General features: G+C 34.7%; 1 protein-coding gene and 1 long non-coding RNA gene across 2 annotated transcripts; one reads left to right on the top strand and one right to left on the bottom strand.

Annotated features, from left to right (window-relative positions):
• Window positions 1-8,669: 8,669 nt before the first annotated feature.
• On the bottom strand, window positions 8,670-19,700 carry LOC147077137 (uncharacterized). Its single transcript, XR_015069770.1, has 3 exons — window positions 19,460-19,700; window positions 17,908-18,039; window positions 8,670-10,784 (listed from the first exon to the last, which is right to left on the bottom strand). It is a non-coding gene; the product is annotated as an uncharacterized LOC147077137 (long non-coding RNA).
• A 1,410-nt stretch (window positions 19,701-21,110) lies between these two features.
• On the top strand, window positions 21,111-24,549 carry LOC147077136 (uncharacterized). The gene is made up of 3 exons (XM_085941448.1): window positions 21,111-21,271; window positions 22,063-22,209; window positions 23,178-24,549. Exons 1-3 carry the CDS (start codon window positions 21,122-21,124, stop codon window positions 23,187-23,189), a joined length of 309 nt encoding a protein of 102 aa, XP_085797574.1. The 5' UTR covers window positions 21,111-21,121; the 3' UTR covers window positions 23,190-24,549.
• The last annotated feature ends 1,676 nt before the right edge of the window (window positions 24,550-26,225 follow it).

Genomic DNA, 26,225 nt, shown 5'->3' with positions numbered 1-26,225 from the left:
TTTTTTTACTTTCAACTCAGTGTTGCCTTAAAACAAGCGGTTATATTCCTTATTAACGGCCCACACGCCCAACGTAGGTCGAAATGGAGTTTTATGGTATTTTCAAAGCATTACCCTGAACATTCCTTAAACGTTGTAGATAATCTATTTATATAATTTTGAAGCCTTATTATCCTTTATATTTATTTTAAACATTTGATTACTGCATGTAGTATTTTATAACATAAAATAGTATTCTTTTAAACCTCTCGATCTAATAACCACCTCCCCCCAGGAACGAAAAAATACAAATAGTTTAGGTAAATGGAATATTACTTCTCATTCTTCAGGACCTCATGACTGAGGATCGTGCCTCGGATTATTTGGCTGTCGAACAACATTTTGAAAGGTTAGTCCCACCCTTCTCGGCATTCGGAAGTATGAATATTAAACATAATATATGCTCTTATCTTTGTAATTAACTGTTTTTATTCATCAGAATAATTTATAATAATGACATGAAAATATTACATTTTACATAATTAATATCGACCATATAGCAATAATGAAAAAACTCTGTAAATGCAGTTTGAGCACAGTTGAATGCGTGGCGACTTCAGTCTTGGATATCTGTCCCTGAAAAATTCCCAGGCGTATAAAACTGCCGGATAAAAATAAGTGTGACGTGATTTTCTATCGATGGATATGACAGATCCTTTTGTTTACCGTACGCTTCGATACTCATGCATAACATTTGACGTAGTGGTTGTCACGACAATCAATAATTGATGTCACACGATTTTCAAGTGAATTCACTTGTCTCCATGGCCCCCACAAGGGGGGGCTGACAGGGCTCTAGCCTAGGGGCCCGGGCTCAGGAAAGGCCCGGCGTGACGAGTCGATCGATAAGTGAGATAAACACAGACCAAAAATTTGCTCTTATAGTAAAAAAGTCGCCTGCGGCGCTTTTGTATTTCAATAATTATTAATAATTAAAACATTTGATGTACGATCTAAGTTTTAACTGTGTGCAACAACTCGACAACTTTACTCCATTATTTAAATGGATGGACATATTAAAAATCAAAAAATCGCTAAAAATACACCATAATTATACCGCGTACACCGTGGAAAACGCTACTGTAGCGCGTCACACTGCCTTTACTCTTAGCGATAGGTAGGGGGGCTGCCAAACATCCTAGTCTGGTGGCCCGCTTCAGGATGTGGGGGCCATACTTATCTCTGTGTCAAAATTTCAATCACACAATACAAACTCAGATGGTTTATCACGATTATGAACTAATCTGTGCCTCTTCAAGTTACCAAACTGCGTACATTTGTATTGGCAGACACTACACTGAAAAGGCATTTTACCGCTATGCACCATTTGATGAACCTTCAACGAGCCCGGTTGCGCTGATTTATAATCACATAAATTACATTTAAAAGGTCGTTCCCCGGTGTGTTCCAGTGTATGTCTCTTTAAGTTACTTGTTCTAGGGAATCTTTTATCACACAGACTACATTTAAAGCGTTTTTCACCAGTATGCACCAACATAATATGCTGCTTTAAATGACTCGGACATGCACATTTGTAATCACATGAATCGCACTGAAAGAGTTTTTTGCCACTGTGAACCATTGAGTGTGTTTTTAATTACTCGAACGACTTGTTGTGAAATCACATATAGCACACTTGAAAAGTTTTTCTCAGGGAACTCAGAAATAATGGGAACTGAAATACACAACGGGTAAGGCGATAGCAGGTAACCGACTCGAGTAAAGATAAACCCGGGTTAAACTTACACACGTGGCTAGAATACGTTTAACGTCGAATACTAAAAACTGTTCTCGGTTTATGCATTTACGCTCATTTAATGTTGGTGTATTACACACACTATTGCACGTGCATAATGCGTGCTTCATTTTCGTAGGACACTCACACATTCAAAAGCCTGCTTCACCATGCGGCGTATTGAATATAGCCTATTGGTATTCTATTTATTATCTGTTGTGTGGTTTTTCTCCACTGTGAACATACGTGTGAATTTTTAATTGAGAGGGATATGAAGCCGCAGAGTTACATTCATCACAACTATATCTCTTTAGTATGGCAGATTGCTTTGTAGTACCATCCAAAACATGGTCTATAATTGTGTGCTCCTTTAAAATGTTTTCCGTTGAGAAAAAAGCAAAGCATTTGCTACATACAAAATTTCTTTCGTAAAATGAAAGTCTATTCAACATAACACAGATCTCTACTTCAATTACTATAATGCCCCCTTCTTCAACGTCATGTTTTTGAAAATCCACTCTATCATAGTGTGATCTAATACTATCCGACGTGTCATTTTTTAAACAAAACTTGATGTCGTCTGATATATAATTTGATGCATTAACCAAAGTTGTGTTATAGTGATTTGATTTGTCTTCTAATACGTCAGTTTCTACACCTCGTTCAGCATTACAAACACCATATTGGGGCAACACACGTTTGTCATTTCCCTCATTTAACGGCTCATTTTGATGTGTGAATGTAGCCTGAAAATAAATGAAAATATTATTATATAAAATAAAGGAAGTGGATCGCTTTCTGAGTGAGTTCTGTATGATGATGAATTCTCGAGTGTGGAGAATAATATGTATTGAAATTAAACACGTATTAAGGTACCTCTATATTATATTATTATACATAAGTACACCTGTATCATAATATGCATTAAAGTTTATAACGATATCGAAACGCACGTCATAAATAATTGAAAAAACCATTTCTAACTTCAAAGCCTTTCATTTCTTTTTCTTTCGACCATGTCCGATCTTAATAGGATCATATGGGCTCCACAGAGTAGAGGTTTGTATTGGCCGATTTTTTTTACGAGAAATGGATGTCAGACACTTGCTCAACCTATTAGGTCCATACCCTGACACCCACAAATTGAAAAACAATATGGGTACTTGTCAGACCCAGGATTCGAACCTGGGACCCACGTTGTTATAGTCCAACGCTTAAGCTGCGCGGCCACCGTGGGCGGTACACGGGAGTTTATTTATTTAAAAAAAAATACACTTTGAGCACATAACAGATTATTAATTCAAGACGTTCACAACAATGACATTTAGAATAAAAAATACAGATAAAGTGCATAAGTTTTCACTCGAAATAGCCACGGCGTTATAAATAGTCCAATGCTTAAGCTGCGCGGTCACCGTGGGGCCACCTTTCATGGCGATTGGTGTTCATATTAATATCTTATTACTCTGTCCCGTGTTCGCCATATATGCAGATAAGTATATTTAATACGACACGTGTTTCGGTTGTCATAATAAATCAGAAGTATAAACAAATCATTCTACAGTGACACTATAGGCGATTTGCGATATTGGCTTTGTTTACTGCAATGCCTGTTTCAGTAGGTACTAGCAAATAATACCACTTCAACACAACTGCAAATTGCTTTTGCGTTAGGCACCTATGGTGCTACTTTATAGTGATTTACCTGTACTATACCAAACTTGTACTCTAAAGAGCCGTTTCAAACGAGACACTGGTATCTGGACAACGGTATCATTGGACACTGCATATAAATATTATTATGAATATAAACGCGACACACGTCGTGTCTCCGTCTAAACGCACTCATTCGTGTATGTGTAAATGCAGCCTCTAAAGACGCCTGTGTCTAGACGCCGGTGTCTCGTGTGAAACGACGACTCATTTAAAAAAAAACATCAATGGAATGGCACTATAATAATTCATCAACCACTTCTGTCGAGCATATTTTTTTAAACGACATTTGTCAAAATGTCAGTCAGATTATAAACAAGGTCATCTTTTAACTTTTTTCATTTGGTCCAGCAATCAAAAAAAATCAGGATATACCTACCTACCTAGTTACTGTCAATTAAGTGATTCACAACCACACTGCCGTACTAAGCACAGAGGCCGTATCTGCATTTAGGCAACTGGGAGATCTGAGCTTTCATATTATTTTACTTTCACTGCTAATACTGGGGAACTTTTTATTTATTATATTTTCCTATAATAGTCAATTTTGGTTTAAGATTTGTTTACATACCTTGAAAATTTGATTTATGTTATTATTATTATTATGTATTGATATTAGCCGTATCTATGTCGGATACGGCTAATATCCCTTAGTAAATGATAGTTACAACCGAATCGCTTAGTATTTATCGGGTTATTTTCTCAAACTCCGTAGATACGGCTATTAACACCCTTGATTTCTCCGTAACTATAGCAGTTACGGCTTAGATTTATTCACCGATCTTATACAAAAACTCTGCAGAATCCAAATATCTAAAAACATGAAAATACCTAAATACGTCAGTTACGGCCTCTGTGCATAGAACGGCAGCACAGTGAACCAAGTAGATTCCGGTTATTTTATAACATAATATTTGAGTAGGTATTTCCTATTCTCTAAGGGTCTGATTTCCCTTATTTAATAACTTAAATATACTGTTATGTTCATTTTTAACATAACTAACTTTGATACCGCTGGCAACCCCGATTATTATCAATGGTCACATCGATAGAGCGTACGCGATTAGATAGATGTCGCTAATGGAATTTCCGGTCGCAACCGAGGTCGCGAGGTAGAGAAGGAACTCGGCTTTTTTGATTCTGTTGGCCGTCCATTGTTTCTTTTCAAACTTAGCTGCTTGTATTTAAAGTTAGTATTTCAAATTTCAGTACCTATCAAGCCGCTTAATAACTTTTTAATGTATTTTTAAATTATTGTCTTTGTGATAATAAATATAGTTTCTGTCAAGTATTATATAAAGCGCTCTTTTATTTATTGTTCCCAATTCTATATTCCACACTGTTAAAATATTTATTATCTTCCACGGTCGTATGATCGTGTAGCATCCAGAAATTTATTATGTAAGTACATCCTAAACCATGGATTGCGCGAGCCTTCAGCCGTGTACTCCCTTGTTTTAATTAAATTTACAGTTTGTCAGTTGCGAGATTTCTGAAGAATTGTGGAGTTCGGCTTGGAAAAGATCAGGTAACTTACGGCCCTTGTCTCAATATGTATCATGCTCATGCTTTAACTATTTACTTTATATCAATACTCAAAATAACACGTTAGAATTATTGTCATCAGACCCTTACAGAATTACACATACTCAAATATTATGTTTGAACCTAGCTTACGAAAAAAAAACAGAATGAACTTGGTTCAATATGGTTGTGAAACACTCAATTATCCCTTTATAGGACATAGGATATGTGCTTAATAATTTTTTTTATGTATTCTATATTCATTTTGATGAACAGAAAAAATATTTTTTTTTTGAAATGTATAATAGTTTTTCGTAATTATCGATTTCCCAGCGGTCAGTTTTCTGACCGATGTCCATTTAGGTAAAAAAAATATTTGTTAACGGATTTTTTTTTTAATAATAAAAAGACAGGTTTTTTAGGAAAAAAATATAATTTCATTTATTTCTGTATCAATAATAATTACTTTATTAATTTTATAGAAGTTTCTTTATAGAAGAAGATATTTTGCAATTTGTTACTAAGCTTCGTATCACTTTCAGCGTAGTGCTGCAATAACCGCATCTACGAGTGTACATTTTTCAGGATAATGATTTGAATTGATATCGTCAGGAAATGGAGGTCGACCAACCGTTTTTCGTGAAGAAAAAGATCCTATCAGCTGATCAGCCAACTTGTTTCTAAAGTGAAGATGTGTAATAGGTTTTTTTAAATTATCCAACACTCCTTCGTATTCTGTAATTCCTTCAAATAATCTCAGGAATGAGTCTTCACCCATGTCTTCAAGGTCTTTCGCACTAAAACCTCCGCTTCACCCATTTTTCATCCTCAGACAATAAAAACAAATTTTTTTCTGCAATATAGGCTTCTACTTATACATATAACATTCCATAACTTTTTTATTTCATTATGAGATATGTATTTCAAAAAAAATATTACAGTTTGAATGAAAACAAATACAATTATTTTTTCCGCGATTTTTATGGAAAACGTTTTTTCAAAGAATGACACATATCATCAAATAATTCGATAGTGACAAATTATCCACAAAAAATAACTAGTAATTGTGAAAGTTCACTATATTTTTATATGAAATTATATGTTTTGTGGTTTAGAAATTATTTTTAGTGTTTATATTATGTAAATCAAAAAGGGTCCAAATTATACAATTTGAGGTTACATTTTCGACAAGCCACTCAATAATAGGTGAAATACAAAAAAATATATATTTTTACTTATAGTATAAATGTACATACTTTGTTTTCAGTAAACAAGTCACTATTTTCCAAAAACAAGAACTTAAAAACACTGTTAGTTGTTGAAAAACTGGCAGCTATCATGTCGCTAAATGGACACCGGTCAGATAACTGACCGGGACACATTTTTCGTAATATACTTACTCAATATGTGCAAACTTCAGGGCAATTGGTTAGATTCAAGACCTCTGTGCATTATCTGAGAATGATAAAAACCCATAAGGGTGATTATTACTTGTAAAATTATAGAAATATAGACCTTAATGTTGCCGGTCTCAAAACTATTCGTTTTTCGCTTATGACCTATAAAGGGTTATTGTTAACTTACTTAAGGGCGTACATTAGTGAAACGGCAAATAATTTTCAACTGTATGTAGAACGAAATTACGACCGCGTTGTCATTCGGAGAGAAATAGTCGAGGCGTCTGCACGTCGATTCGCTTTGTAATGGCGTCGGATGAAAATATTCTTAAAGTGTCTAAAGATGACTAAAAAACTTTACGTATGTACTTAAAAAAGAAAACATGTCAATGAATATACGATTATTATTACGAATATAATGATAAACATACATAAAAAGGACGCATGTTGAACTTTTATGACAAATTATATTTCATTCGGCTTCCGTCATTTGCACCCGCGACTCGCATTCCTCGCATCGCCTAGTCACGATCTTTTCAGACCATGCCTCAGCTGAGCAGCTTTAAGTATGTTCTACGTTGTTTTCTATGCCCATGCCTCCATACGAGTGCATGAATTAAAATAAGTAAAATGGAACGTACCTGTTGTATAATTTCGTATTTTGAATATGAGCATCCAGCTAACAGATCTTCACCATTAAATAATGTGTGTACTGTGTCTTCAAAAATTTCACATGATCTTCCTGAATGTCGTTCTCAGGTTTTACAATGGTCAAGTCTTATTTACGATTCTAAAAACGACAATGTAATATGGATAATGAAATTGCTGATACCAATAATTAACGTAATAAATATCACAGTGGCGAAGGGTAGAGGTAGGCGGTTAAAATCCGCCATACACAGTGCACACTAAACTTTGTCAGTAATACGTATTTGTTTTCATTGAAATAAGACTATAGTTTACAGATGGTGTTGGTTAGTTTTTAAAATTCAATTAAACCCTGCGAAAACTAAGCCATTATAGATAATAGTAGGTATTTGAAAAAATACTCGTTTAACTACAAAATATCTAAAATTATGCAATTAAATCATACATAAATTTAATTTTATAGATATGATAATAATATGTTTTAACTATTATCGTTTAGTTTAGGCAGGGCTTAAGAGCGTACATAAGTGAAACGGCAAATAATTTTCAACACTATGTGGAACGATATTTCGGCCGCGTTGCCATTCGGAGAGGAATAGTTGACCTGTTCGCACTGTTATGCATAAGATCAATAAGCAGATAACAGATTATAATTAGAGAAACCGCAACTTCCTCTTGTAACCACAGCATCCTCTCTGATATAAATAATATTGTCAATTAAAATATTGATCTAATTATTTCCAGAAAACCACAAACAATAATATAATATTATTTGTGTTGATAATTAGAAGTTTCTAAAATATTAAGTCATTCAATATTATTATGTACCATTGCACACGTAATTAATTCGTTAGTTCTCTGTCAACCGTCATCATTGTACCACTTGTATTGTAAATTGGCTCTCTGTCAGTTGTAATATCTGTATTACTGCAATTCTTCTCCGTTTAATAAATCAAACATCTATCAAAAGTTCTTCTCTTTCAATTTGATATCTCCTGTGAAGTTTTCCGCTCTCTTTTCGCTATTCCTGACAAAACAAAATAGATTTTAACAGACTCCTACTTCCATAGTGAAAGTGATAATCTATTTTACTTAAACTAATCCGCTTTTTGGGGACGTAACAGCACGTAAATGTCTTTTGTGATGGATTCGTCTGAATATATTCTTAAATCGTGTAAAGATGACTTCAAAACACAGTGCATGTAATAATAAAAGTACTTAAGTATGTAAAAAAAATTACCTACTCTTAATCCAAAGAAAACAAATAAGTACCTAGACATGAAAAACTGTGCACAATTGTGTTGTATCGCCCAATATATCCCAAAACTAGTATGGTTTGGTGAGGCAGGGTTTAATTGGTTTTTAAAATATTACCAATACCATCTGTAAATAATTGTAGTCTTACTTGGTCTTACTTTAGCTTGTGAAACACTCATTTTATTCAATTAGGCGTAAGCCAAGTGTAAACGCAATGGAATGCTTATTATACGAGACAACCAAACATTCATCACATAATATTATGTAAATTAACGAAATAAAGTAGGCACTGTAGCAAAAAGACAAATCTGAGATATGGGTTTTAATGACTAATTCGTTTATTTTTCATTAAAGCATTGTTTTATTAGCATTGTAATTATTAAACATATACAATATTGCATATTAAACATTGTAAGAAAAACATGACTAAACAACGATAAATTATGTTAGAAAAGCACTACCTACGTCGCAACACTAAGTTCTTAAAATAAGGACTAAGTATAACGCCCTATATTGAAAATGAGGAACTAATTCTCATAACATAATAATATTAACCAAACGGCACTTAGTGTTTATTTTAAAACAACCAAGCTGCCTCTTCTACCCAGTGATGTCCATAGACAAAATGCCGCCCCTGTTCAGCGCCAAAATCTCGCCCCATTTTTTTAATGCAGTATTTTGTATCATCCGTGCACGGTGTCGTTTCTTGTCACCATGGACGTCGATGGGCAACGGAAGTAAACTAGACTTCGCGAACTCGACAAAAAACTTACAGTCATTAATTAATACATTTTGTTTCCAACTAGTGAGCTGAATTTATTAATGGAAAGATATTTTCGTTATTATTAACCTTTTTATAAAGGTATACTTAATGATTCCCCTCGATTTGCCACCCTTCGAGTAACTGTCGCCCTAAAGCGACGCTAAATCTGCCTACACCCACGGGACGTCACTGACCATGACCGTCTTTCATCTGCATCACCTATCCGCCACCGAAGTAGATACCTACAGGTATTTCAGTTCCCACTATTTCTGAGTTTCCTGTTTAGACGTCAACCATGTACTCGTATCATTGTCAGATCGACGATCGCTATTTTAATAGTATATTCTCTTTACTCGCGAACGTGAATGTTTTTATGCAGAATCATTTCACTAGGCCCACTGGTTATATAATAACATATATCACATGTATTGAAGTATTTTTGAATAGCTTTTTTTACAGGACTCTTTTTCTTTTTTTCTAATGATCGATGCTCAGCTGTATTTTTATTTACAGTACTAGCAAATGTGTACTGCTTAACATTATCACGCTTAGATTTAGTCGGGCAAACATCACATGGAATTGGACTTGGCTTTACAGGCTTTTTATTATGAACCATTTTGTGGCACCTCATACTTATATACTTTTTGAATTTCTTCCCGCAAACATCAAAAGCGTATGGTCTATCACTAGAATGCATTATCTCTTTATGTTTCTTCATGGCAGATTCAAGATTGCAACTGTGTGGACATAAGTCACACGATATCAGCTTTTTACCTGTATGTTTAGTTTTGTGAACCATGAGCGCTTTATGCGTTCTGTACCTATTCGGACAGACGTCACATACATGTGGTGAATAATAACCTTCATGAGCACCCAACTTATGGCGACGAAGCAACTTCTGCGTTGAGTACTTCTTCTGGCATAAATCACAAGCGTACGGCCTCACATTCGTGTGTACCGCGTCTATATGTTTATTCAAGTCAGATTTGAGATTGCAACTGTACGGACATACATCGCACGATAACAGCCTCTTACCCGTATGTTTAGTTTTGTGATATATAAGCGCTGTACGCCATCTGTACTTCTTCGGACACACGTCACATGCATGTGGTAAATAACCTTCATGAACACTTAACGTATGTTCTCTAAGAGATGTTCTATTAGCATATTTCTTAGGACAAGCCGAACATGGGAATTTATTTTTGCCATTATGGCTCATTGTATGTTGCCGAAAATTGGTTTTTGTACATTGATAAGAACAAACCATACACACGTAACGATTTTTCTTCTTCGGCAAACTTGGCAACGGAATATTTTGTTCTCCGTCAAACACAATTTTATAACAAACAGTTCGCTCTGGTATTTGTTTATGACGAACTATTTTATGTGTAGTCAAAGAATCTAGATCACTGAATACAGAATAGCAAAAATCACAAACGAAATTCTGCTGATAATATGTATTGTTTATTAATTGTATTTGAACAATTTTTGTACAACTATTAATTAATATTTTCTGCTTTAAATTCTGTTCTTCTACAGTAATTAAATCAGTATATCTGGTGTCAGAAGTTATAAGACTTCTCAGTTTTAAAATTTCATCGTTGATTTGATCAGTTGGTTGGTTTGTTATATTTCTTGAATTATTACTGGTTTGCATTCGGCTCTTATTTACATTATTAGCAGTATTGAGAAGACCATCAACGTCAATCTGTAATGTAAAAAGTGTGATATAAGCAATAACATTAATATGGACGACTCATCTGGAAAAGAAAATGACACTCACTTTATTGTCGGGTCTGCCGAATGGCATAATCTGTTCTAACGCTATTACAATAAAGGTGATATTGCTATAAATTCCTGATGTTTTTTGTTGGGTCTGCCGAATGGTTCGGTTCGAACCGGTTCGCTCAAATGAACATTGACATTAGAAACACTGCTCTAACGGCATTACAATAAAGGTCATATTGCTATTAATTCCCGATGCGTGATATCGAATAATGGAAATTGCGTGACGTCTACCTATATATGCGAATTTACTTGCGTCGTCCATTAATAATGTCATTCGATATAAGTAACTAAATAATATTATATTGTAAGGGGTTGAACACTTCTCCCTTCCCCCTTAGTTATAATCATATACGTCGTGTGTGTCTCGAAATGTATACGGTATATTTTATCTTTGATTATAACAATCATGGCGTCCAGAAAGGGGGGCTGACAAGGCCCTAGTTTGGAGGCCCGGGCTCAGGAAGGGCTCGGCGAGGCGAGTCGACCGGATAAGTGAAGTGAACACACATCACAAATTTGCTGCACTAGTAAAAAAAGTCGCCTGTGGTGCTATTTTCCTTCAATATTGTTATTATTTTAAATTATGTAGTTGTACATTGGCCACTGAAGATGGAAGCCGATACATTAGACGAGTGGTCCTACTTTTCGCACCGACCGTTGTTTATGGATGACTTGTCATTGTCTATACTACAATATAGCGTGATCATACTGACGCGTCTGTCGTGTTCACTTGTCGGAGTATTCTCAGTTTCAGATTTTTTCAGATTATTTTAACGTATATTGGAGACCTTGGAATTCATCTGATTTAGTGGTTATGTGTTATCAATAATTGAAAGTGACGATCAAAGTAAGTACACTTCTTCTATGTATAATAATATAATAATACACTAGGACGTTTGTCAATGTGACAGACGATTCTAAATGACAATAACTAATAACTTAATTATATTGTTCAGTCATTACATATATACCAAACTCTGCTTGCAAGTACGTTATCAATAAATAGTATGGCAGTGGGTCACTCGTTGCTTGTGCAAAAAGTTATGCTCAGGCCAAGCCCTCCGCAATAGGCGATTTTAGTGAGTCATGTTTTAGCAAGTGCATACCCAACACGCCACGAAAACGGCAGTCAGTCGACAAACTGACATTGTGCCGACAACATCTCACGAAAATCGGAAAATATGCCGTCTTGTTCTATAAAACGATGTCAAAACACATCTAGGAACCAAAAAAAGGAACATGGAATTACTTTCCACTTGTAAGTACTTCATAAACAGTGATTATTCTATATTATTCTGTAATCTGAAATTATTTTCTTGCATGATTACATTTCGTCGAATCTATGTCGCGTACACGCCAGAATTCTGCAAGTGTGGGTAAAAATGTTGCCAGATTTGTTATTTTTAATTTCATCTGTTTTAAAATAATATTGCACATTTTACGATATTATACACATATTTTAATATTTCGTATTCAAGCTTATCTGTTGTATGAATAAATCAGCTACGGCTGCTGATGTATAAAATATAGCGGTAGTTTTTAAATATCATTTATCACTTATTTATCGGATTCGTATCACCATAAGTATGTTGTTATAAGTTGTTCTTATTTTTTAGATTCCCTAGAGATGATATTAATCAAAAAAGATGGATTGATATAACAAGAAGGTCGAGGCAAGATCCATATTGGTTTCCCACAAACGGAGCCACTGTATGCAGTAATCATTTTTTAAATGAATACTTATTCTTTACAAAGGGTGGGCTTCGTCGATTGTATAAAGATGCAATTCCAACTCAGGTTTGTTAATATGTATATTATTATGTTGTTCATACATGAAACCGAAATCTTCAAAACAAAGTATTTCCGTACATAGACATAATTATTTAGCTTTATAATTAAAACTAATGTATTTTTTTCAGAATTTATTCAGCATTGATGCCGGAACATCATATTCTGTCAATCAGGAAGAGACAGTTGCACATCGCAATGATTCAGTCATTCGCATGGAGTCTGGACTCAATGACGAAATTCATCCTACTCATACAGAAGATGCAATTCCAACTCTGGTTTGTTAATATGTATATTATATGTTGTTCATACATGAAGCCGAAATCATAAAAATAAAGTATTTTCATACATAGACATAATTATTCAGCTTTATAATTAAAACTAATGTATTTTTTTCAGAATTTATTCAGCATTGATGCCGAAACATCATATTCTGTCAATCAGGAAAAGACAGTTGCACATCACAGTGATTCAGTCATTCGCATGGAGTCTGGACTCAATGACGAAATTCATTCTACTCATGCAGAAGAAGAATTAATATTGTCATCGGACTTGGATTATGTCTTTGATACACCCAGGAAGGTAAGACTGAGGAAGACGATAAGAAAAAAGGATCTGCTGCTAGGTAAGCGTGCCTCTAAAATTAAAAATTTGCAAGCTAAAGTTAAACGGTTAACGAAAAAAAAAATTTCCCTTAAGCATATATTAAAAAAGTTAAAAAGTAAAAGATACATCGGAGATGAAGTTTTCCAGCTGTTAGGGACAAATCTTGTGGCATGTGATTTATTTAATACCATATATAAAAAAAATAAAAACAATAAGCGCCGTCCAGTTTTTAAATATACCGCTGCCATGAGGAAATTTTGCTTGACATTAAATTATTATTCACCTTCAGCTTACAGATATGTAAGGAAAACGTTTAATACTTGTTTACCGCATTATAAAACATTAGCCAAATGGTATCAACATATTGACGGTGAACCAGGATTTACTACCGAAGCCTTCAATGCCCTCGAAAGTAAAGCAACAGCCAGCAGTCACAAGATATTGTGTGCACTAATGGTAGACGAGATGGCTATCCGCCAGCAAAGTATTTGGGATGGTAAAAAAAATCATGGGTATGTCAACATGGGTACGGGTACTATGCCAGAATGCAAAGATTTAGCATCTGAGGCATTCGTATTTTTATTAGTAGCTATCAACAGCAATTGGAAAATACCGTTAGGTTATTTTTTAATAAACAAAATTACTGCCGAACAGAAGGAAAATTTAATAAAAATGTGCCTAACCAAATGTCACGAAGTGGGAGTACAGGTAGTATCGTTAACTTTTGATGGTCATCCGACGAATTTTGCTGCGATGAAGCTACTTGGGTGCGAAATAGACGATGTACAAAATTTAAAAACTACATTTAAACATCCTTGTGATTGTTCGGAAATTTCTGTATTTTTAGATCGCTGCCACATGATTAAACTTATGAGAAACCATTTTGAAGCAAAACGATATATTTTAGATGATAACAAACAGGAAATAGATTGGAATTTATTGGTACAATTAAATAAGATACAGGAAGAGGAGGGGCTCCATTTTGCTAATAAACTCACTAGGCGTCATATTTCATTTAGAAACCAAATAATGAAAGTTAAGTTAGCAACACAGTTAATGAGTAGGAGTGTTGCAACAGCTCTCCAATTTTGTAGAGAGGACCTCAAATTACCAGAGTTTAGCCGCTCTAAGCCTACGGAAGTGTTTATACAGACAATAAACGATCTTTTTGATGTTTTCAATTCCAGAAGTATGAAACAGTTTGATTACAAACACCCTATTTTTCAAGGAAACAAAACAGCCATTTTTGATTTTTTGGACAGTGTTAAAAAATATATAATGTCTCTGCAAGTAAAAATATCTAAAATTAAAACCGTAAAAATAAACAACAAAAAATCCAAATTAGTAACAAAATATTACATGCCTATTATTCAAACGCAGAGTAAAACTGGTTTTTTAGGTATATTAATATGCATAGAGAGCGTTAAATCTTTGTATTACAATTTAGTAGACAATAATAAAATGTTACTCTTTCTTCCCACGTATAAACTTAGTCAAGATCATTTAGAAATGTTTTTCGGAAGCATTAGAATGCATGGTGGCCATAACGATAATCCAAACGCAAGCCAATTTAAAGGCATATACAGAAAGTTACTCTGTCATCTAGAACTTAAGTCACCCGAAAGTGGAAATTGCGTTGCTTTGGAAAACATAGCAATATTGAACTGTTCCTCGTCAGTAAAGTGTATTAACTTAACATCATCTTCAAATCGGTTTGATACTGAAAATGACTTAGATTATTTAGATTCGCAAACTTATTCTCCCATTGAGCAAAATGGAGGCAGTTTATCACAATTGTTGGACACTGCTCACTTGCCAGAGTTGAGTAAATATATTGTAGGGTATATATCAGGGTGTGTAGTTAAATATATACTGAAAAAAATTAAGTGTGATATTTGCACGTCTAGCCTTATGGCTACCGAAAAGTTGTGGTTCCATAAATTAATAGGATTAAGGGATAAAGGCGGATTATGTTATGCTTCACTAGATGCTTTCGAGATATGCTGTACGTGTGAAACCGTTATTAAAAAACTTGTAAAAGAAGACGTTATTATAACTTCATCTCAACAGCGAATGTCAATTATAATACAAATATTGAAAAAAATTATTGGTAATGATATAATATTAGGATCGCTTCATCAAGAAGATGTTATGAATGGTCATAGGATTTCTTTAATAAGGATTGTAATTGAAAAATATTTAAATATAAGATTACACTATATTTCGAAACGTCAGAGTTTGTTAAAAAACTTGTATACAAAACGACAATTTTTTAAAAAACTAATCCAAAACCAAGGGCTATAATTTTTTATTCCTTGAATGTCTTTATGAATTTTCGTTTTATATTAAAATTCATGTTTAATTTTCAGAATTATTTTCCTAGCAAATTCCAGTACACATTTTATTCGCATTTAAACTAAATATGTCTCATTTTTAGTTTTAGCTACTCATAACGTGTTCTCCAGCATTTAACGAACGCAACACTTGCCTCTTTAAAACGCGCCATCTCCGATGTACCTACTATATGATTGTAAATTTACGTAAATGTGAATTATCAATTTTGTTTTATGCGTCTGACTTGACTAGGTTATTTTTTTAGATTTACTAGATTTGTGTAAACGTCTTTGTTCTTTCCGAATAGTATGTGGCGCATGGAGATAACCAAAAGACTCCAGACCATTGGACTTCCTAGTTCTTAACCGATCACGGTGGCTTCGTCAACGAGCTCTGTCAGCTTGGCTTTATAAAATTCGATACATGCTTATGTGGCAAATAACAGGGTGCCAATCACATCCTCTGGTAGTGTTCCCATTCATCGGTTGAAAGGGAATGCTACCAGCACAATTTTGAAGGACGCTTCTCGTTCGTTACGCCACGGTATATGCCTGAAAGGGTGTTGAGACGTGGCGGGTGGTGGAGGGGAAAGCATGTATCCAAAGATTTGTAATTCTTTTTTTTTCCAATATAGTCATTACCTAATGTTTCGATATTTAAAATTCAGAATAAACCGATTTTTATCATAATGGGTCTTTTTTTAAAATCTTTATAGGTTGTGGTATTTTTGTGTTTACTTATGCGTCAATTACATTGAGCTACTTAACGAGCTGCTTGTTGCTGAATTTACAATCTGCCTGTAAAGTCGCTTAGTGTCATCATCGAACAAGCAGATTGTAAGAGCGAATGGAAAGTTTTGTGTGTCATCATCACAATCGCAGTAGCTGAATCGCCCGCTTTTAAATTTGCCAACAAACAGCTCGTAAAGTAGCTCAATGTAATTGACGCTTTATATTTTTCTTTACTTATACTTCTAAGTCGGTAGGTACCTGCTACATAATTTATTTAGCAAATATGTTTGAATCGTTAATTGACTGTATTATTTGATTAATAATAAATAAAATTTTACGAAAACATGTTTTTTTTTATTTTTCCGAACACTATAGGAATGAAATACATATTAATCGTATTTTTGAGATTGTGTGTTACCTAAATATATTTCGTATTACCAAAATTCACTCTGTTAATATTTATTAATATAATATAAAAATAAATCGCTTGTTAAATCAATCGAAATCTGGCAACACTACGCCAAGCAAATGTTCACGCACACTGTCACGTATTTCCGAAAAACCTTGAAAGGGGCGTGAAGGACGCGTGGTGGGAGCTGACCCAAGCGCGAGAAAAAATTCGTCATCTGTTCGAGAACAAACACTCACTATCGCTCTATCTATATTTTTTCTATAATCTAAGGCTCAGGCTTTATTAATCTAAAGATGGCCGGTGGGTTGTACGATATAATTTTTAATTGTGTATCAATTCTCGATAACTCCATAATTCAAATGGATGTATTAAAATATACAAGAAAACACTAAATATACACATTAATTTTACCGCGTACAACATTTGAAAAACGCTACTGCAGAGCGTCACACAGCCTTTATTAGAGGTGAGTTGGAAATACTGTCACCAGTTTGTGTATTCAAGTCTCGGATGAAACTACCCATACTCAGTATGACGTGTGGCCTTATAAACTTATTCCAAAAAACTTATGAATATATCATCGCTAGTCGCTGTTCTGTGCGCTCACCAGTTGGTAGACTTTCAACACTATTGACATTAAATGCACGCGAACGAGATAGCACTTGAATATAGGTATATTTTAATTTATTAGTCTATTGCATTCGAATATATAAACAATAGGTCATCAATTTTGTGTCGCAGTACAGTGGTGAGATGACGCACAGGCTTAGGGCTTGTTATAATTATGACCGCTCAAAACATGTTTAAAATAAAAAAAAATGACTGTTATTCATTTTTGTTAACAAAAATATTACAACTTAACAGAAAAACAACTAATAAATTTTAAATGTGTTACCACGTTTTTCTGAGCTCAAATCCACTATTATTGGTTGCTAAGAGGGTGGTTCTAGGTCATAAATTATTAATATATACGTGCGTTACTATGGAAATCAATATGGAATGTCAAAATGATAATCTCTGTATTATTTCTATCAATTACAAATTTTTTGATCGTTTAAGTTAGTAAAGTCAAGTTTATATGATTCAACAGAAAATTTAAAAACGTGGTTTATAAAAAGTTCTTTTTATCTTGTAATTTTTTATTTAAAAATCAAATGAAACTTTTACGTTACCTCGTCTTCTGATTTAACGTCATAATATGAGCCATTATCCACTGCACCCTCGGAGTTTGTCGAGTCTTTTGTACCTTCGAAATCATTTTCGTCGCTTACAGCTTTCAAACTGGTGACATCCAGCGGATCCATCTATTAAAAAGAATGAATATGGTTTAAAACCTCATGATATTATTTACGGTTACATGTAAATTGCACGTATTACATTTCACCGTAGCACAGTTCGTCGTGAGCTTTCTTATCGGAAAGAGATGAAAGAAATACGTGTGGTTTGTGGAGCACTGCAGATTTTATTAGATCCTAACCTAACCAAACAAATAATTCAGTATATCGGCTATTTTTTAAATTTGTTTGCCCCTGGCTTCCTTTAAACCGACAAGATAAGAAATATTGAAATAACCTAATTCTATCCAAGTAAACGCAGCAGCGTGCGTGTTGTCGGTTTTTGTACAAAACAGCTGATGGTCCAGTTTGACAGTTTGAGGTTAAGTATGTGATTATTATTTCAAGTGTTTTCAGTAGCGCCGTGTGCGAAGCATCACATTAGTCAGTTTATGAGTACCATCACCAACCAGTTCCGTCAGATTTCAGTTGCGCCGTGGGAGGAGGGCTTTAGTCTCCCAGGCTCTTAGTTTCCAGTCATCCATAAAACAGTGATGACAAATCATGTTTTCTTACCAAAATTGGTAGCACTGAACTGAACTAAACAACCAATAACAAGTTAAGATGTCAAAAGTTACAGATGGGCAAACTGTTTTTCATTTAAAATATGTGGCAGGTGTTGAGAAATACTCCTGCCTGTATAATTACAAGCTGCCAGAATATTCCCGTAAAGGTATTACGGAAGAAGCTTAGAATGAAGTAGGAAAGACAATGGGTTTGACCAGCGCCATCTTTAGATTAATAAACCCTGAGCATATCTTTTTGCATAAGCAACGAGTGGTCCACTCTTCAGCTGTCAAAATCAGATCCCAGATTGCTTGACATATTGACTCGCCCTTTCTCGTTTCAAATTGAATTATAAAAATTCTCAAATCAAATATATTAATAAACAATATACATTCCTGTTATTCATCGGCTGTCAAAGTCAGACTAGTCCTTCACAAAAAAAACCGGTGGTTATATCGATTTCCAAAAAAATAGTAGCATTGATCTATGCATTACATCTGTAGAAGGTGTGTTAATGCTAGTGTATTACTTATCATGTAACTAATCTATTCAAATCAAACCATTCCCTGTGTGAACACGACAGACGCGTCAGTATGAGCACTATATAGAACAATGACAGGCAATGACAGGTCATCTTTAGACAACAATGGGAAGTGCGGAAAAAGTAGGACCAGTCTTTGTGAATGTATCAGCTTTCTAGTTGAGTCGGCAATGGTTTGACAGTTTAAGGTTATTAGAATTCAGTAGGAAACTCCGTGTGAGAAGCATCAGTCACTGGCCAATTTATGAGTTCCGTCACCAGCCAGTTCGTCAGATTTTAGTTTCTGCGTGAGCGGATGGCCTAATAGCTGGCGAAAGACAAAAATATGGAAATAAAACAAACCTCAGATACGTTATAATATGAGTGGTCGTGTTTAACAATATAGTTGAAGTGGGCGTTGTTAATCCATGGTTGATTTATCTGGACATATACCATATTATGTGGGGTCGACGGGAGAGTTTCTGAATGCGTGTCAAAATCTTCTGATTCGGATTTAATGTCCATTTTTACGATTGACCAGATATTATGTACTTGATCAAAGAAATATTACGAAATGTGTACACGTCAATTTTTGACAAGTCGTGGTCAATACTCAATAGAATGATCCATAGACAATAATTTGTTGGTTGTTGGTTCAGTTTAAAACGGTGTTGCCATCTTTTTGTCACCGAATAATATACGGTCAAAGAATAATGCACAGAACAGAATAGCTGATAATAAATAGAATTCTGATAGGCTCTTTTCTATAGTACTTACCTAGTTAATATTACTTTAGTTTGTCACTTTATTTCAATGTTTGGAAACAGTCGACGGGGTTTTAAGCCTACCGGTGCTGAAAAAAATTGAAATGTAAAAGCCATCGCCATGCATCAAAGCTTTGAAGCAGGGTAGTTTATTGCGTGACCGCCATTTTATTATTACCTCTTTGCTAGATTAATTAAGATTTACAAGCAGCAATAGTGTGTATTTTAAACTACCTATCGTGACAATCTTATTCTTCGAGCAGCGAGACGCGATGTCGTCATTAAATTTTATGGATACTATTTGACAGGTACCCACGATGGCCGCGTGGATTAAGCGCCTGTCTATTATAGACACAATTAATAGTGTCGAGGGTCCCAGGTTCGAATCCTGGGTCTGGCAAGTTCACATATTGTTTTTAAATTTGTGCATGAAACGGAGTATGGTCCTAATAGGTTGAGCAAGTGGCTGACATCCATTTCTCGTAAAAATAAAATCTGTTAATACAAACATCCACTCTATGGAGGCTCATATGATCCTACTAGGATCGGACATGGCCAAAAAAAAAAAAAATGACAGGTACCTAGTGAAAATCGGTTAACCTCAAAATTCGTTCGTATCTCTTTGTTCGTAGTTAATTTTTTTGCCGACAGGTTCGCCACTATCGTCATACTGCACAGGGGCAGATCAAAATATTCTCAACTGTCGCATGACAATTCAGAAGCTTCAACACATTTTTAATTCATGTATGCTATCTTGCAACTGCAGGATAATGCATTTTCTTGTTATGGCCGCGATAATACGTTCTGTCAGCAGTAAATCCATGCACATTTAAACTGGGTATTCATGACATTATAATCACAATACCTACTATGTTAGTCAGTGTTGCCAACCGTACTATAATTATAATATTTGTACTATAATTTTGGTCCGCGTTATGTACGATATAAAATAGGTATAGTATAGCCCAAAATACTATAATTTTTAATATCGTACTATAATTAATATAAAAGTACTATAATTTCGCAATCGAGTGGTCTTTGAAAATTTGGAAATCTTTCTTTTGAAATTGGGAAAATTTTCATTTTCAACAGATGACAACGCGTACTATATTTTATCCCCAAATGCTATAATTTTGGAGGCTCTGTACTATAATTCCACTTTTAAAATATGGCAGCACTGATGATAGTCTATGATGATTGATGTACATAATCTCTCCGTCACTACGTGTCAGTTGGCGTCATATTCATAGCAGCGTTAAAAATGGACATAAAAACGGAACCGGTCGATTATGACGATGTAAAATCTGACATAGATTGTCATAATTTCACAGATAACAGTGACTACGATAAAACGCCGACGGAAATGTCAAACTTAAAGAAAGAATACGATTTCACGAAAGGACAACATGAAGTAAGGTTATGTTTATTTGACTGCAATGATAATCGGGCAATAATAATATTTTGTATATATTTGGATGGTGTGATGTTTCGTGACATTGTAAAATAATGTTCAGTTTCAAGTTTCATTTGTTATCGACGTAACAGTGCTCAATTGAAATCTCTCTAAAGTAAACATACATCTACAAATAATGGCAAAGGGTGAAGGTAGACTGTTAAGATCAGATATAAATAGTGTAAAAGTACTTAAGTTTGTCAGTTATACCATTGCCGACTAAAGTTGAAAGCCGATACATTCACAACGATTGGTCCTACTTTTTCCGCCCCTCCCGTTGTTGTCTATGTATGAACTGTCATTGTTCCATAGATTGCTCATTCTGACGCGTCTGTCGTGTTCACACAGGGAATGGTTCGATTTTGATAGATGAGTGACATGATAAATAATACACCAGCAATAACACACCTACAATAATGTAATGCATAGATCAATCCTACATATTTTTTGGAAATCGATATTACCACCGGTTTTTTTGTGAAGGGCTAGTCTGACTTTGACAGCTGATGAATAACAGGAAGGTATATTGTTTATTAATATATTTGTTTTGAGAATTTTTTATAATTCAATTTGAAACGAGAAAGGGCGAATCAATATGTCAAGCAATCTGGGATCTGATTTTGACAGCTGAACGGTGGACTAGGTACTCGTTGTTGCGCAGAAAGATATGCTCAGGCTTTATTAATCTAAAGATGGCGCTGGCTTAAAAATGTGCTTTATTTTGTAGAATAGTTTTTTTATTTTTTCAGAACCCTGTACCATATGTGGACAATATAAAATCTGAGACTGATTTTAGTCTAGAACCTAACTTGAAGGACGAGTTTGTTAAAGAAGAAGCAAGTCTCTTCAACTATGATGATCCTCAACCTGGTTGCTCGTATTCGGAACGCAACAAGGTAAGTCAAGTAGATATTTACATAATATGTATAAAAACATCTCGTGCATATATATGTACTAATACCTGGAGGACGACGAACGCGGGTGGTGTGAAGATTGAATTCCTGGTATCTTGGGGGATGAGAGAGAAAAGTATCGAGGATGGTCACATTATATTAGGTAGAAATCATTGATATACTACTAGATGACCACAAAAGAAGATATTACGAATATCGTCTTATAATATTTACTTGTAGGTATAATGCGTTAAGACCGTTAACATGGATTACCGAATTTCACCCGTATTGCCCTGGCTGTAAAACTAAATTTGCGTTCTTGGAATAGTGACCCAAATGGTGTCTGCAACCCAAAGCTTGCAAGCTACCAAAAAATCATGTCTGAGCGGACAGAGCAAGTCGTCATGCGCTGACTATTAGTTAGAGTAAAATGCAAGCTAGATCGGGCTTACTCATAATTATTGCCAGGTCGTTTTCGAGACAAATATTAAGTGAGCTTATATCGAGTTAAGTCCGCTGATATTAAAACAGTAAGTTTTAACACTGGCCGAGTCGCTGAAAATCGGGCGTCATTTTAAGAAGCATATGATTCATCCAGTAGTATATCAATGGTAGAAATTGATAACACGGATGTTTGATTTGATAACGCTCCGCGCAGAGCTGTATTTATTTACACTAAGGCATGGACAAGCGTTGGTAATATTACGTTAGGAAAAACATTGATTTTTAACACGATTTGCCGAGAACTTTCACTTCGGACGGCACTGGCATTTCAAGGCTGCATATATTTTTGTCGCATTTCAAAGTATTCACTTATTGTTTCACGGGACAACTTTTATTTATTACGATCTTACGTGGTAGGAGATATACGAATATTTATTAACACGGGAATACTAGACTGATTTGAGAGATCGAGACTGGTGGAGTTTACTTGTTTCGAGGCGGCCTCCTTCCCGCGAAGACAAAAAAAGTGGGGCGCGTGAGACGTATTTCCTGTCTTCGCGGGCGAAATCGAACTGAAGAATTATTTTCGTCTACTCCCTCGTAAGATGCGGGAGAGGGGCTGGCGGAGAGGGTTACTTGTTGAAGCTTCGAAACCTTAACTGTAAATTTTGCTCGGTGTCTCCAGGCCGGAGGACCCTTCTGAGAAATTCTCGGTTTAGAAGTGCATAGAAATGAATGTGCGTCGTCTAACTCTGTCAAAATGCGTTTTACGATAATAATATTATTTTACAATAAATATCGGGGGTAAAATGTTGTTTCTTAAATTTGTGGTTAGATTACTGACTTGGAAATTGAAACGTTTTCATCCTAGGGGTTTTGTTTCGTAATAATACACACTAGAAAAAATCAGTTTGTAAAAAAAAATCGACATTCGACGAGACTTCGCGCCAGTATGCTTTTCCAATTAAGCTACGGGCTTTTTAGTTATTTACGATGATTTTAACTATTAGTTGTTACATGAAATGCTTATCGAATTGCGTTATAATGTTGGCTATCGGTTTCGGTATATTAAACTATAGTAGGTTTCAATTAATTCCTTAATTACTAACCGACGTCGCGGATTACTCTATTATTTAGTTGGTACTTAGACTTGAATTAGAATAATTTAATTACCTATTTTTTTAATGCAATGAATAAGACACAAGATTTGAGAACATTCATGTCTAAAAAACACCCTTCTTGTTGGTTTACAGGAAGCATGCGGCAAACAAATTTTGAAAATAGACGATATACTGAATTATTTGTTAGGTTAGGTTTTTATTCTTGAATTCATAAATTTTGCCAAAATCAGCCATGAAAATTGGCGCGGTTCCCGCCTGGGTTCCTGTTAACCGATTTGTACCTAAAACACTTATACGTAATATTATAAAATACATAATAAAAACTACCGAAATACAAGGGAAAGACAGTAGAAAATATGTATTGAATTAAATTAGAAATACAGAACAAAGCGTAATGTTTTCATCTCGGTGCCATGGAGATGCCGTATATTATACGGCCATCTCTTTCCGAAAAGATAGCTTACGGCGAACTGTGCTATGGTGAAATGTAGTACCTACGTACAAAATAGTTAATTAAAATATATTTGCAAGTTCAAGTACGTTACAACAAAAATCTTGGAGTGACCCGTGACGTCGGTTAGTAATTAAAGTAATACCTACTTTGATTTAAAATACAAAAGCCGATCGCCAATAAGCAACTCATTTTGGAAAGCGCTTCAGAGAGTGTTGAGAGCTATTAGTTAAATTTTTATTTTGTGGTGGTTTTTATTATGTCAATTCATGGTGGAACTGCATTGTATTGTTTTTTTTATTTAATAAAACGCAATTTTTATGTAGTACTTATTCCACTTTTAATCAAGAGATTAGGACCGCTTTCATCCGCCTCAGAGGGGCATTTTCAACTGAATACATTTTTTTAAAACAATATTTATCAAACAAAATCCAAAGCGATAGAAATAATATAACAATAGGTACATAAATAATTGTCCGTCCAATAATACCTTCCCAATAACAGATTAATTTAAAACTAATGAGGTTGGACATTAATATTTTCTCTACGTCAGGGGCTATTAGTTAAAATTTGTCGCAAATAATTATGGCACCTGTAGACTAGTGGTCTACGTGCATGGTTGCGATACCCGAGAGATGCAGGTTCGATTCCTGCCGATTATCTTACTTTTTCAAAAAAGATTATTTCTATTGGTTATAATATATTATCTCAGTAGTATTTTCAGAATTATGTTTGTAATTATATTACATTAGTTATACAATTTACATGTAACTCCACTCAACAACCACAGAAGCGCTCTTGAACACTACGCTTAAAGTTTTGATCAAATTGAGGTGCACGTTGCCTACATGTCGCCTACTGTCACGCTGTCGCGGCGACAAATTTAGTCTATGGTTTCGTCATTTTGCAGAATATTTTGAACGATCACCATCCTTGTAAATTCAATGAAGAATGACACTGACGAAGTGTGCCAACTATAATGTATTAGTAATATGAATTATTATTAATTATTCATGCTAATTTCAATTAATTTTAAGTTTCTACGTGTGCTTACGTTAAAATTACTTGCGACATATCATATAATATTTGAACAGAACGCAATCTGCAGATCATAGATTATAGACAACATTCTTATAGAAAAAAACATATTGCCAACCGCTAAAAACAAAAAAAACGTGATTTCGATATATCAGTCGAAAAGTGTAGGCATGTAGAAGATGATAAAAACGTTCATTGAGTCATGCAGGTGTCGATGCAGTGCAGTTCAACGTGAGGTGACCTCATTTTGTACTGGTGATTTCGGCAGACTTTTCTAACTGACAGTGTTCGTTTAAAGGTTCAAAATGTCCTACAGGATAGGAGCATCAGTCTGATAACATTTTAAACACCAAGAAAGACGAAATTTATACTTTTTTCCCGTAGCGGCAGCTTACTGTGACGACATGTACCATAATATATTAATCGACTGACCCGTCTATGTAGTGTTGATTGTAATAGTACATATCGCTAGGCGAAATAATGTTCTTTTTTATTTATTATAGCGAAATCAGCAACCCAACGATCGAGAGACTATCGCGAAAAAAAGTGCTATCCAAAAGATAAAAAAAAACTCCTAAAATTCCTACAGCATGTCCGAGAATGAAATCGAAAAACGAAATGTTTTCAGTTGTGCATACTCGACATTTGCAATTTTTTTTTATGAATTTTTTATATTAAATGTGATCTTTAGTTATTTATCATTTTTTCAGGTTTTCTGTAAAAGCACAATAGCAGCCAATGTACCGAATCTCGGGTCATCGTGGATGATGAGTAAGGTACAAGTACCTTTTGAAAACCTTCAGATTGAAATACATGACATCAAGAAAGAAGTCGAAAAATACTCTGGATTGCTACAGGCTGTTATAAAGTTGGAAACAACTCCCTTTTATGAAGAAAATTTTGTTTGCTCTATTTGTTATAATTTTTTTCCATCGTCCGACTTGTTGATGTTTCACAAAGCATTG

Source organism: Rhyacophila brunnea, unplaced genomic scaffold, assembly GCF_057557595.1.
Source record: "Rhyacophila brunnea isolate RB1 unplaced genomic scaffold, BYU_Rbru_1.0 scaffold_13, whole genome shotgun sequence".
Classification (NCBI taxonomy): domain Eukaryota; kingdom Metazoa; phylum Arthropoda; class Insecta; order Trichoptera; family Rhyacophilidae; genus Rhyacophila; species Rhyacophila brunnea.
Note: the sequence above shows the minus strand (reverse complement) of the source record. Positions and strands in the feature narration are given on the sequence as shown.

Bases quoted from the DNA above. Each gene is read 5' to 3' on its own strand.
- LOC147077136 (XM_085941448.1), top strand. From the start codon at position 21,122: ATGGACATAAAAACGGAACCGGTCGATTATGACGATGTAAAATCTGAC. The intron at 21,272-22,062 runs GTAAGGTTATGT...TTATTTTTTCAG, and splicing joins TCACGAAAGGACAACATGAA to AACCCTGTACCATATGTGGA.